Source organism: Zalophus californianus, chromosome 6 (assembly GCF_009762305.2).
Source record: "Zalophus californianus isolate mZalCal1 chromosome 6, mZalCal1.pri.v2, whole genome shotgun sequence".
Lineage (NCBI taxonomy): Eukaryota > Metazoa > Chordata > Mammalia > Carnivora > Otariidae > Zalophus > Zalophus californianus.
The window spans coordinates 14,963,245-14,978,439 of record NC_045600.1 but is presented as its reverse complement, the minus strand read 5'-3'; the positions used below and the strand labels follow the sequence as shown (position 1 = coordinate 14,978,439).

The window sequence follows — 15,195 nt, the reverse complement described above, 5'->3', positions numbered from 1 at the left end:
CAAAGATCAGAAATAAATCAATAAAAAATTTGAAGAGGACATCACTACAAGAAGAGTTCACAGCCCGGAGAAAACATCATCTTCCCCTTTAATCGCTCCTTTGTGCCTAGTGAAACCATAACTCATGCAACACGCAGTAAAACACTCTGATACACCACATACCACAACCTCCATGTAATAATGTGGCTGCATAAGTGCGCAGGAGGCCCACGTTTAGTCTGATCTTCTGACTTCAACCTTAGTGTCCCCTTTTTCATCTCATCAGATTATTTCCTAAAAACAAAGAACGTGTTATTTCTCACCTGGTAATCTCCTGCTGCAGCTGTGAAACTGAAGGCACATAAAACACCACTCCAAAATAGACGGTCGGTTCCAGTGCATATTTATCCAGCTGCTTCTTGAGAGGTTTTTCCAAATCTACCCACCGGCGCTGATTTTGCTTGTTGTGGTACCAGAGGCTGAAGTAAGTGATCTGGAAAGAGGGAAAATCACTGAAGAAGGCAGAAATGTACAAGAGAATTTCTTTTCTTCTAATTGCTCTGATCCATGACCTGGGACCAAGTGACAGCAGTCTCCTATTGTTTCTCTTCTCAAAAAGGGATACCACCAAAGCCTGAAGAAAAGATGCAAGACCTCTTTCTCTCTCTCTCTCTCTCTCTATATATATATCTAGATACTCACATGCAGGAAAAAGAGGTGAAGTAAACTACTCTTGCAAACTGCTCCTTGAACCCTGCACAGAAAATGCATTCATGGTCTAGACATCAGAATGTAGCAGGTGCTACACCATCTTACAGTTTTAACAACAACAAAAAAACATATACACTGCACAAATGTTTAGTTTTAAAATTATCAAAATACTAAATGTATAATTGATATTTCATAAGTATAATTGGGGTTTTATCTAGAATACTGATTAGACAGTATTAATCCAACTTTTCACTACTCTTGAATTTGGCTTCTATACATAAATTATGTCATGTAAATATTGTAAATTCTAGAAATATAGGTACAACTGCAACTCTTCTTTGCCCCCAAAAGTTTATTAGATACAAATTTAATGCAATCATAACATTATGGAGGTAAATTCTCACACATACACAAAAAGCTCTACATAAAGCAAAAGGATAAGTTTATCAGTTGAAGGTTTAAAAAAATGTCCAGATATTAGCATTTAGATCTCACTCGCTGGTTAATGAAACTGTTCGGGGAAATCGATACTAGCTCTGGGCTTGGTCAACCTGAAAGGTTATTAATGCACTTAAGCATTGAAATGACAGCCTCGGGCCACTGCTGATATTTACTTCAAAATCAGTTTACAGATCAAGGCAACTGGAAAAATTCCCTGCTTTGTTCTGGACCCTAGAGCAACACAGATGAACAGAACTTTCTACGATGATGGAAATATTCTGTCTCCAATACAGCAGCCACCAGCTGCCTATGACTATCGAGCACCTGGAATGTGGTTAGTGCAGCTGAGGAACTAAATATTTAATGTTATTTAATTTTAATTGACTTAAATAGCTGCAAGCATCTAATGGCACTGTATTGGGAAAATATAGCTTTAGAGCAACAATAAAATGAGAAATAGTAATATTCAGGCTATAATTTTAATCTGTGATCCTCATTCAAATAAAAAATGATTTTTAATTTACAGGGGAAAAGTAATTATACAAACATATCTTTAATATTCATTTCATCTTACAATTTTGTTACAAGGGAAGTACTATACCTTTAAAATGAGTCTATTAATCAAATAAACTCAACAAAAGTGAGGAACGTGTCCATTTCCCCTTTATAACCAAACAGCCAGAATAGCGCTGGAATTCAACAAATTTTGTTGAAAAAACAAATATTCTCTTGCTTCTTACTTGCTACCGAAGCCATCACATATGAATGAAATATTCTGAACATTTATTATGTACCAGGTTCTGTCCCAAGAATGACAACAATATCATATATTAAATCACCACAACCATCTTATGAAACAGATATTGTGTGTATGTATGAAACACTAAAGCCAGTGTTTGTCTAAGGATTGTCCCTGGACCACTTCTACCAGAATTACCTGGAGAGTTTCTTGAGCTCCACAGAGCTATTCAACTCCCAAGTAATTCCTGTGCCCATTCATGGGTGAAACCATCGCACTACCCCACACTGCCCCTCTAGCGTTATACCAGAGATACTGTATAAACAATCTATCCTCAAAAAGCTGCATAGAAATCACATTTTTTAAAATCCAAACACTTTAATATAGCAACAAGTCTGAGTCTTACTGTGAATTATTTTCTGAAGTTATAATTATGTTTATAAAATGAATTACATGTTACGTGTAAGAATAGAGTATCTATCACATTTATAGAAAACAGGTACTAATTCCTTCTTTCTTTTGAGCTGCAACATACGAAAAATCTCATTTAACAAAGAAACTGATGCTTAAAGTCTGAAGTCCTGGGTTTAATTTCTAACTGTCACTTGCTAACTGGGAAGTGGAAAGGTCAATCAGACCAATCCCATTTTCTCAAATGTAAAAGAAGGTAATAATAAGTGTTAGTAATACCTCCTTCACACCTCTATCATGGGAATTCAATGCAAAACTTAAATGAATGCATTTTACCACTAGAAAACCACTGTATTTTTTTTTTTTTAGATTTTTATTTTTTTATTTGAGAGAGACAGAGATAGCAAGAGAGAACATGAACGGGGAGGAGAGGGAGAAGCAGGGTCCCTGCTGAGTAGAGAGCCTGATGAGGGCTCAATCCCAGGACCCTGAGGATCATGACCTGAGCTAAAGGCAGATGCTTAACCGACTGAGCCATCCAGGTGCCCCTAAAAAGATTTATTTATTTATTTTAGAGAGAGTGAGGGCAGAGGATTAGAGGGAGGAGGAGAGAAAATCTCCACCAGACTCCCCACTGAGCGCAGAGCCAACACAGGACTCATCTCACAACCCTGAGATCATAACCTGAGCTGAAATCAAGAGTCAGACATTTAACCAACTGAGCCATCCAGGTGCCCTGAAAATCATTGTATTTTTAAAAGATTATTTAAACTCTACTCTACTAAACATCAGCAAAATACATTATACACCCAACTCAAAAATAATTTTCTAGGGGCACCTGGGTGGCTCAGTCGTTAAGCGTCTGCCTTCGGCTCAGGTCATGATCCCAGGGTCCTGGGATCGAGCCCCGCATCGGGCTCTCTGCTCCGCGGGAAGCCTGCTTCTCCCTCTCCCACTCCCCCTGCTTGTGTTCCCTCTCTCGCTGTGTCTCTGTCAAATAAATAAATAAAATCTTTAAAAACAATAATGGGGCGCCTGGGTGGCTCAGTCGTTAAGCGTCTGCCTTCGGCTCAGGTCATGATCCTGGGGTCCTGGGATCGAGCCCCGCATCGGGCTCCCTGCTCGGCGGGAAGCCTGCTTCTCCCTCTCCCACTCCTGCTGCTTGTGTTCCCTCTCCCACTGTGTCTCTCTCTCTCTGTCAAATAAATAAAATCTTTAAAAAAAAAAATAAATAAATAAATAAAAATAAAAAATAAAAATAATAATTTTTTAATTACTTCCATATATATGGACTTATTACAACACATTTTAATTGTATTTATGTTTTGTTTTTCATCTTAGAATTGGATTGAACGTACCATATTTGGTCTATAACACATACTACTGCTATGAACTTAATTCTACAAATACTTGTTTTTTGCCATAAGCCAGAAAGCTGGGCATCCCTTAGGATCTAAAACTATTTGGGTCAGCTTTGCGCAGTGGCAGTATCGTAGCCAATGAGGTTTATCCGAGGCGCGATTATTGCTAATTAAAACTATTTGGGTCATAACAGTATGTCACTTTTTTTTTTTTAATTTATTTATTTGACAGAGAGAGACACAGCAAGAGAGGGAACACAAGCGGGGGAGAAGAGGGAGAAGCAGGCTCCCCGCAGAGCAGGGAGCTCGATCGGGGCTCAATCCCAGGACCCTGGGATCATGACCTGAGCCGAAGGCAGAAGCCCAACGACTGAGCCACCCAGGAAGGAGCCCCACAGTATGTCACTTTTAACCAAAATTAAAAGGTCTTAAAAATACTCTTTGTATGTATTAATTTTCCCCTAAAATATAGTTGGACTTCAATGCTACAAACACAAAATATCTAAATAGTTATAAAACTATAGGTTTACTACAGGGGTACCTGGCTGGTTCAGTTGGTAGAGCATGTGGCTCTTGATCTCAGGGCCATGAGTTCAAGCCCCACGTTGGGCGTGGAGCCTACTTAAAAAACAAAACAAACAAAAAACACTATAGGTTTATTGTATAATTTGTTGTTGTACCTTGTGAAATGGGTCATGAGATAATTAAAAGAAAAAAACCTGAATAATCTGCTAGCATTCTAAAAAAGGCACATTCTAAAAGAAACTAATTCTTAAAATATGCTAAGTTTATTTTAGCAATGCATTTATTACTCATGTCACATATAGACAGAAAATCAGAGAGAGGGAAATACATTTGTAAAATTACACCATAATTAGTTTTTTATGAATTATATATCTTATAAAGGAGTAGCAAGGACTTTATCTAATTGTGCAAATGGCTGAAAATAATAGATATAGCAAATTATTTGCTGATCAGCTATTATATTTTTAGGAGAGTCTAAGGTTTTTGACATTTGAACATTAACTGATTATATGTAGTAAAGTATTTGCTTTGGTACTTGCCCCTGTGTTCAAGTTCTATCTCATGAAGTAGTTAAGCCTACCCAAAATCAAGTTTGTAACTTGTTAAATACTTCTAAGGAGGTATTATATTTCTAAAATTGCCACTAGAGGGGCACCTGGGTGGCTCAGTGAGTTAAGCGTCTGCCTTTGGCTCAGGTCATGGTCCCAGGGTCCTGGGATCGACCCCCACATCAGGCTCTCTGCTCAGTGGTGAGTCTGCATCTCCCTCTCCCTCTGTGATCTTTCTTGCTTTCACTCTCTCTCAAATAAATAAATTCTTTTTAAAAATAATCAATAAGTAAGTAAATAATAAAAATTGCCACTAGAAATGTTTACATACACATGGGTAACTAAAATCTCATAACACCATAATCCTTAGATTCAATGCTTCCTTAGAATTTCTACACATACATAATGAAATAACATCTGATTGCATGAGATTTTATGAATATAATATAGTTTATTTCTAAGATGGATAGGTAGAGTTTGAGCAACAAAATGTTGTGATTAAATTCTCATCAGGCGGGGTGCCTGGGTGGCTCAGTCGTTAAGCGTCTGCCTTTGGCTCAGGTCATGAACCCAGGGTCCTGCCCCGCATCAGGCTCCCTGCTCAGCGGGAAGCCTGCTTCTCCCTCTCCCATGCCCCTGCTTGTGTTCCCTCTCTCGCTGTCTCTCTCTGTCAAATAAATAAATAAAATCTTTAAAAAAAAAAGATAAATTCTCATCAGGGATAAAATTTTCTGTACAAGTCCATTTTGGGGGCTTTGTCTTGGATAACAATCTTGAGCATCTGGATAATGAACATTCCAAAATAATTTAAAGCCCATCCAAAAAACAAAGTGGGGGGGGATCAAAGAAGAGGAGAGAACACTTCCTACCTCATCAATAGGCCAGCATTATCCTGATACTCAAACCAGACAAAATACACCATTAGAAAACCATAGACTAATATCTTTTATAAATATAGATGCAATAGACACAAACTGAATCCAACAGCATATCAAAAGGATCATACACCATGACCAAGTAGGACTTATCCCAGAAATGCAAGAGTAGTTCAACATACAAAAGAATCAATGTAACATATTGTTAATATGAAGGGAAAATACATAATTTTCTCAATTGACACAGAAAAAGCATTTGACAAAATTCAAAACCCTCTCTTGGTAAAAATACTCAGAAAACTAGGAATACAAAAGAACTTCTCAACATCAAAAGTGTTTATGAAGAACCCACAGCTATCATACTCAATAGTGAAAGACAGAAAGCTTTCCCCCTAAGATCAGGAACAAGACAAGTATGACCATGTTCACCACTGTTTCAACATTGTACTGGAAATTCTAGCCAGAGCAATTAGGTAAGAAAATGAAATAAAGGCATCTGAACTGAAAAAGAAGTAAAACTACCTCTATGCACACAAAACATGATCCTATACATTTAAAAAAAAATCCCAAAAAGACCCCTCCCCCAAAAAGACTAGAGCTAATAAACTCAGCAAAGTTGTAGGGTACAAGATCAACATGCACAGATCAGTATGGATTCTACACACCAGGAATGGAAAATTTAAAAAGGAATTCAAAAAACAATTTCATTTATAATAGCATCCATAAAAAATCTAGGAATAAATAAATGAGGTGAAAAAATTTGTATCTTGAACAATACAAAACATGGCTAAAAGAAATTATTGCTATTGTTTTTTAAGCAGGCTCCATGTCCAACGTGAGGCTTGAACTCATGAGCCTGAGATCAAGAGTCATACGTCCTCCTGACTGAGCCAGCCAAGTGCCCCTTCACTGCTGAAAGAAATTAAATGAAAAGACTTCCTGTGTTCATAAACTGGAACACTTAATATTGTAAGATGGTAAAACTATCCAAAGTGATCTAGTTTCAAATGCAATCCCTAACCTTTATTCAGAGAAAGCCAATTCTCGAGTTCATATGGAATTGCAAGGGAACTCAAGTAGCCAAAACAATAATGAAAAAGAACAAAGCTGGGGGACTCATATTTTCTGTTTTTAAAACTTACCACAAAGCTACCTTAATCAAAATAGTGAGGTACTGGTATAAGAGAGTATACATAACATAGATAAGTGTTATAAAATTTGAGTCCAGAAATAAAATTGTGCATCTATGATCAACAGATCTTCAGCAAGAATGCTAAGACCATTCATTGGAGAAAGAATAGTCTCTTCAACAAATGGTTTGTTTTTTTTTTTAAGATTTTATTTATTTATTTGTCAGAGAGAGAGAGACAGCGAGAGAGGGAACACAAGCACGGGGAGTGAGATGGGAGGGGGAGAAGCAGGCTTCCCGCTGAGCAGGGAGCCTGATGAGGGGCTCGATCCCAAGACCCTGGGATCATGACCTGAGCCGAAGGCAGACGCTTAACGACTGAGCCACCCAGGCACCCTTCAACAAATGGTTCCAAGACAACTGAAGATCAACATGCAAAAGAAAAAGGATGCCTGGGTGGCTCAATCAGCTGAGCAGCCAACTCTGGATTTAGGCTCAGGTCATGGTCTTGGGGTGATGGGGTCAAGCCCTGCATCGAGCTCCATGCTGGGAATGGAGCCTGTTTGGGAATCTCTCCCCCTCTCTGTCCCTCCCCCACTCACATGTACGTATTCCCTCTCTCAAAAACAAACACCAGGTGGGCACCTGGGTGGCTCAGTTGGTTAAGCGACTGCCTTCGGCTCAGGTCGTGATCCTGGAGTCCCGGGATCAAGTCCCACATCGGGCTCCCTGCTCAGCAGGGGGTCTGCTTCTCCCTCTGACCCTCTTCCCTCTCGTGCTCCCTATCTCTCATTCTCTCTCTCTCAAATAAATAAAATCTTTAAAAAAAAAACAAAACACCAGGCAAAACAATGAAGTTAGACCCTACTTCACACAGTATATAAAAACTAATCAAACTGAGCCAACAACCTAAATATAAGAACTGTAAAATTCTTTAGAAGAAAACAGAGGTAAATCTTCATGACCTTGAATTTGGAAATAGATTCTTAGATATGACACCAGAAGTATGAGCAAAAAAGGAAAAAACAGGTAAATTTGACTTTATCGGGGCACCTGGGTGGCTCAGTCGTTAAGCGTCTGCCTTCGGCTCGGGTCGTGGTCCCAGGGTCCTGGGATCGAGCCCCGCATCGGGCTCCCTGCTCTGCAGGCAGGCCTGCTTCTCCCTCTCCCACTCCCTCTGCTTGTGTTCCCTCTCTCGCTGTGTCTCTCTCTGTCAAATAAATAAATAAAATCTTTAAAAAAAAAAAAATTTGACTTTATCAAAATTTAAAACTGTGTGTATCAAAGGACCACATCAAGAAAGTAAAAAGACAACTATAGAATGGGAGAAAATATTGGCAAATCATATATTTGATTAAGGGTCTAGTATCTGGATATATGAGTAACTCTTACACAATAAAAAGGCAGACAACTCAACTAAAAAACAGGCAAAGGACTTGAAGATACCTCTCCAAAGAACGTATGCAAATGGCCAATAAGCACATGAAAAGATGCTCAACATTCTTAGTCACTGGGAAATGCAGTTCAGAACCACAATAAGATACTATTCCATGCCCATTAGGCTGGCTATTATTTAAAAACTAAAAAGTGCTGGTGAGAATGTGGAGAAATTGGAACCCCTTATACATTGCTAGTGGGAATATAAAATGGTTCGGCCACTATGGAAAACAGTTTGGCAGTCCCTCAAAAGTTAAGCATACAATCATCATTATCATATGACCCAGCAATCTCACTCCAAGATATATACCCAAAAGAAATGAAAACAGGTACATGGATATTCATACCAGGAATATATGCAATAGCCAAAAGATGGAAACAACCCAATGTCCATCAGTAGATGAAAGGATAAATGAACTGTGCAATAGACATGCAGTGGAATATTATTCAGCCATAAAAAATGAAGTAGATGCATGCTAAAATCTGGATGTACCTCAAAAACATGTTAAGTGAAAGAAACCAGGCATATAAGGTCACACTGTATGATTCCATTTATTTATTTATTTTTAAAGATGTAGCCTTGTTTTTGTTTTTAAGTAAACTATGCCCAACATGGGGCTTGAACTCATGAACCTAAGATCAAGAGTTGCATGCTCTACTGACTGAGCCCGCCAGGCATCCCACTATATGATTCCATTTAAATGAAATATCCAGAATAGATAAATCCACAGTGATAGAAAGTTAACTGGTGGTTGGTAGAGTGGGAGGGAATTCACTGCTTAATAGGTACAGGGTTTCCTTTTAGGGTAATGAAAATGGTTTGAACTAGATAGAGGTGGTGCTGTGAATGTACTAAATGTCACTGAATTGTTTAAAGTGGTGAATTTTCTGTTATGTGAATTTCAGTTCAAAAAAGTTTTTTTAAAGATCAGATACGCTCAATTAAAATCAAGTACAGAATTTTAAAACCTTACTTTTTAAACATTTAAATATATCAAATTCATTTCATTTGAAAAAGTCTAAGGAAAAAAATGAGCCAGAAATAGATGGATCTAGCCAGGAGTTAATATTTCCTATTTCCCAATACCTATATTTAGGTCAAGATCTTGTACAGTTAGACAATATCTGGAAATACCAATTCTCTGAACATAACTGAATAACACAGAATAGGCAAAAATGTGTTTGTGTAATGAAAAATATATGTCAGAGTCAAAGTTATAATAAATGTCCCAACAAAAAAGAAATTTGTCTTCTTTATGAGCTTTTTTTTTCTTATTCCATGCATATTTTTAATGAGTTAAGTGAATTGGTTATCCAATTCAAAGTAGGTTAAAAGATGACAAATTAAAGGAAAAAGGGGCTTAGTAAATAGCATGTTGGCAGCAGCAGGATGATGGGTAATATTTTCTCCAGCAAGAGACAGACATACATACCAACCAAAAATCCTTTAAAGAGAAGTTATAAAGAATTATAAAAGTACTGTAGTCTGGAATTATTTATCAAAGGAAAAAATAACTTGGAAACATTAGTCATGTATTTAATGACAACCACGGTTGTTCTTTTAAGAGGAATCGAGAAGTTTATAAATCCTCCCAAAGACTGGCATTAAAAATAGTTGTTTGGGGGGCCCCTGGGTGGCTCAGTCGGTTGGGCAGCTCTTTCCATTTCGGCTCAGTTAACGATCTCAGGGTCTTAGGATGGAGCCCTGTGCCAGTCTGCCAGTCCCCGTGTTCAGCAGGGAGTCTGCTTGAGGATTCTCTTTGCCACCACACCCCCCTCTGGCTCCCTGCTCATGCTCTCTCCCTCTCTCTCCCTCTCTTTCTCAAATAAGTAAATAAGTCTTAAAAAAAAAAAAAGTTGTTTGGACAAAAGAATAAGTCTTGGTTTTTAGGCAAAGTTACAAAGATTGCTTCATTTCCCAAAAGTGATTAGAAAAATAACTTATTGTATATACAACTTCACAGTACTTTAGCCAATTAATTGCGGTTTCATTACTTCACTTTTAAGTTCAACCACATTTTCCAAAGCCATGACGGAGATTTCAACTTTTGCTGTTTTGGTACCTGCTCTTAGAATTTCTCTAAGGGGCTCCGCCTGCAATTCCCATAGCAGCCTCTAGCGCCGTGTAACGCCAAGAGCTCTAGACTGACGTCGCAAGGCTCCACCTCTTAATCCTGGCTCCGTCCCTGACCCGCTCCTGAGTTGGTCTCTGCCTGAGCCTGTTTCTTCATAGGGAAAAGAACATGTACTCTGCCTTCTTAAGAAAGTTGTGGTTAACTTTGTAAGTTATCACTGTGCTGATAAAAGTTAAAAGCACTCTTGGTATAGTTGCTCTGAGTACGTTAACTCAGCAGATAGGATCTCTCCAGGTGTGACTGAGAAAATAGAACAAAACTTGAGTCAAGCATGCTTCTTCCTTGAAAATATGACCAAGTAATAGTCAAATTTCTTCCTTTATCTTTTTTATTTTTTTAATACTTATCTTTTTTAAAAGATTTATTTGAGAGAGAGAGAGAGTGCAAGTAAGAGTGGGGGGGAGGGGCAGAGGGAGAGGGACAGACCAGAAGCAGGGCTCAATCCCACAACCCTGAGATCATGACCTGAGCCAAAGGCAGACACTTTAACCAGCTGAGCCACCCAGGCCCCCTTCTTCCTTTATTTAAAGTTAAGATACACTAGGACCTTTTCTCAAAAGAAATATAAAAACCTTGGTACAGACAAGCCCCCCATGTGCCTTAAATCTCAACTATTATTAACTGATTGTTTCTTGGTCTAGGATACTTTCCCAGAATCATGTGTCTTCTTTTGAGTCCAAATCTTCTGGGTTATGCATGTGCTCTTATTTATAGGCTTGGTTTAATTGTAATAAAAATTTCCCCATAAACCAGTCTTTAATTACTGGCTTTTGGTTCATGCCTCCCACCGCTCCTTATCTAACTTCCCAGTACCTTTCTCAGATAAGAAACTTTACTTCCACGTGGCTTCTCTTTCTCCACAGCTCCGCCTCCTCTCACTGGTGACACAGCAAGCTGACCTGACCTGTGGGAAACTCATTCCAGTAAAAGTCTCTAAACCACTGAATCTTCTAATATCTTCTAGATCAATGCTCAATTACCACCGAACAGATTTTTGTGAAACTTCTCCACTGTCAGATACTTTTACCCTCACCCTTTCTTTCCTATCTTGTTCTGAACATGTAATTTTCATAAAGTTATTCAATAATTTCTTCATAGCTATTTAAAAGTTTCCACAGCTACTCCCCTAAAATGATACAGAGACTGGTGCCTGCTGTGTAAACTACAGTAAAAACAAAAGTTACACTTACAAAACTTGCCTTCTTTTCAGACACAATATGGCTGGCTTCCTTTAAATGAACTAATATTTACCCAGAGAACAAGGTGATTTGATAATTAAGCTTTTTGTTCAGAGGGAAAGACAGTTTACAAATTTTTGAGCTTGGGTAAAAGGTGTCCCCCAAATCACAGTCATCTAAAGAGACACAAGCTATTACAAGCAGGTCCACATCTTGTCAGAATGTAAACCCTTTCCTAATCCCCCAGTCATTTCTTGTCTAATTATTTTAAGAGTCTTTTAGTTGTACTATTTTTAAAGCAGAGCAAAGGGACACACGATTTAGCTGGAAGGTTTTTTAAGCCACTGATGCACTGAGTTTGATAAAAGTTAATCCCATATAAAATTGCAACTATAATTTTATCCTGATGCTTTTCTTAGACTAGGCAGAAGTCAGAAGACTTTTCATCAGGAAAGTGATGAGAGGAGATAGATCTAGATAAAGCCTATCCGAGGCAGAGATCATCTAACAAGGGTAGTTAACAAGTATTAACCTAATTCAAGCCCAAAGCTTACCTCTCCACCGAGTGTGCCATAAATGAAGCATTGTACCTCTTCCTTTTGACAGAGAGTATGGTGGTCACGGTGCCTTAAGCAGATAGTGTTTTTTCCCTTGTCTGTTTAATTTTGATCCATTCTCTTCTGTCCTTGGTCAAATAACGTTTTATGTATTTTATTTCATCACTATACCCGAGCACATATGAGGACTAAGAAAACAACAATCAAAAGTACATTTTGGTCTTCTCATTACATTCAAACTTTTATTAAACTGAAGTCCATGTAACTGAACTCCTCAAATGGCCAGATCTTTGTTGTTGTTGCAGTATTTAACTTCTAGGAAAAGAGTCAAATGATAAGCTAATTTCAGGGATATATTGAAAGAAAGTCCAAGGCGTGAAATGGAATCACTACTTACATAGATGAGCTCTCATATATTTTCTATTTACTATCCTGGACAATAAGATGCGATGAAGAATACAGTGATCCCCAAACACAGTAAGCTCATTCTTCAAAAAATATGTTATATTGTGGGGCGCCTGGCTGGCTCAGTCAGAAGGGCATGCAACTCTTGATCTCAGGGTCCTGAGTTTGAGCCCCACGTTGGGTGCCGAGTTTACAAAAAGTAAACAAACTTTAAAAAAATATATATTATACTGTACTTTCTAAGAAAAATGAACTGTCTTTTTTAAAGATTTTATTTATTTATTTGAGAGAGAGAGAGAGAGAGCATGAGCAGAAGAGGGAGAGGCAGAGGGAGAGGGAGAAGCAGATTCCCCGCTGAGGCGGGAGCCCAATGTGGGGTTCGATCCCAGGACCTCATGACCTGAGCTGAAAGCAGACACTTAACCAACTGAGCCACCCAGGTGCCCTGGGAATTCAATTTTAGAACTATAAATGATTATGGGCCTAAATACATTTTAATGAAGAATCAAATCAATGTTCATTTCTATTGCCTGAAAGAATATTACCCAACTATTTTCCACTACCTTAAAAATAATAAAAATACAATAGTTCCACTGTTCTTAAATTAGTATTACCATGAAAGATCTGAAGACTACAAAATCAAGAAAATTGTTCTTGTGGTTAAAATTCTAAACAGATACACGTGAATAAACTCCAAAGAGTTCTTAAAAACTATACTTGTTTTCTTCATTAATCGAAGTTCAAAACTCATGCTTTCATCATACATGAAATAACTGTTTTTTCCACATATTTTACAAGGTGATTTTCTAGTTACAGCAAATACTTCTTCCATATACACAAAAGCTCCAAGAGCAAAACTGTTTCCTTTTTTAATATAGAAAATGATTTTTTCCCTTTTTTATTTATAAGGTTCCCCTTAACAAAGGCCACACTTAAGGATTTAGTCGATTTCCTTTTAAACTAAGTTCTTCATTGAGGACCAAGGCACAGAGGGTACCTAACTAAGTAATGGTGCGCAACTCAGAAATATACACTCAATATTTTTAAATTGTTTAAATACCATAATGCCAGGGCGCCTGGGTGACTCAGTCGTTAAGCGTCTGCCTTCGGCTCAGGTCATGATCCCAGGGTCCTGGGATTGAGCCCCACATCGGGCTCCCTGCTCAGCAGGAGGCCTGCTTCTCCCTCTCCCACTCCCCCTGCTTGTGTTCCCTCTCGCTGTCTCTGTCAAATAAATAAATAAATAAATCTTTAAAATAAATAAATAAATAAATACCATAATGCCAGTTACATTTTATTCTGAGAAGTGCTATTTAATATGCATAAAATAAGATACTTTTGTTATTGCAGAAGAGAATGATCTGGCTATAAATATGTATGTGCTATTAGGATAATAGGAGTTATCCTCTATTCAATTTATCCCATATCCAATTATTCTATATTCAAGAAATATAAAAGTCTTAATGGAAAAACAGACAGTAAAGATAATCATGACTTGCAGAAGAGTAAAAATGGAGTAAAATGGAGTAAAATGGAGTAACAATTTACAGTGGCCCCTTCCTCATGCTCGGAATTCACAAACAGCCGAGTGGAAACGCTTGGGTGGTGTGAAATGCTGTGAACAGTTGGAAACATCCCTGCATGCATGGTGGCTAAATCACAGTGATTCAGCTCCAACCACGAATGCAGCAAGCACTGCAATGGGCCCACTGCTTCTACCACTTTTTCTTGTTTGGATGCAGAATCAGACTCTAGAAACCCCCAAGTTCAAACAACAGCAGTGCAAGGAGCTACTGCTTTGGAAAATCTCTCAGCAGAGAATTCCCCCGGGGTCCATTTCATCAGCCTGATGCTTGCAGCTCTGCCAGGCAACAGGCTCATGGAAGGCTCCCTATCAAACAGCTCTGCCCTCAGCACTTCAGGCATTCCCCATGGTGTCCTGCTGGCCTAATTATGATTTATGTTTGTTCCCAGGCTTATCTTTCTGTGCCTGCAACTTCAAAAACATATTTTAAGCAAAATAATAAATTGTAGTAATTAAAATAAATGATAACAAATATCTCAAGAGTATTTAAAACAATCTGCATCAGATTTGGGAGGCTGCACTGCGCCAAGCTGTCCTTAGAGGCACAAACTCCAGGGCAGGCCACCTGTCACTTGCCCAGAGAAAGCTGCTCTGATCAAAGAGGACCCAGAACTACTCCAGTTGTGCTTTCTGCCCTGGAAGCATGAGCAAAGTTCCTTCACACCTGTGTTACCCATCTGTAAAGTGGAGAGGAGTGTAATAGTGCCTCCCTCACAGGATTGCTGGGGACCAAAATTAGCAAAAATATTCAAAGCAATTAAAAAAATGTCTCACACAAAATAAGTGCTCAAGTAATATTTTGTCAGGATCCTGGGGTCCTGGGATCTAGCCCTGTACTGGACTCCCTGCTCGGCAGGAAGCCTGCTTCTCTCTCTCTCTCTCTCCCCCCCTCGGCTGCTCCTTCTGTCACTCCCACTGCTTGTGCTCTCACTCTCTCAAATAAATAAATAAATAAATAAAATCTTTAAAAAAAAAAAAGAAAATACCAACACGGATTGCTTTTCTTTAGGAAAATGACAATGGCTCAATGGAAAAGCAGTGTGGTGTTGAGGGAAAAATGCTAAACCAGGAGCAAAGACCTGAATTCTAGTTGGGGGCTGTCACTGCTAGTTGCCCCAGCCAGGGACTGAGACTAGAGTAGTGTACAGTGAAGTCTGCATTCTAGTAGTAGGTGACATA

At 38.6% G+C, this 15,195-nt stretch overlaps 1 protein-coding gene and 1 pseudogene across 4 annotated transcripts in view; one reads left to right on the top strand and one right to left on the bottom strand.

The window, feature by feature from the left end:
* Positions 1-15,195, bottom strand: part of PTPN21 (protein tyrosine phosphatase non-receptor type 21) — a 69,721-nt gene that overhangs the window by 39,968 nt on the left and 14,558 nt on the right. For all 4 annotated transcript variants that reach the window (XM_027570626.2, XM_027570627.2, XM_027570625.2 and 1 more), the window contains one exon: positions 303-472. In XM_027570626.2, coding sequence (XP_027426427.1) covers positions 303-472 — 170 coding nt within the window. The remainder of the gene's footprint in view (positions 1-302; positions 473-15,195) is intronic.
* Positions 3,752-3,871, top strand: LOC113910829 (annotated as a pseudogene).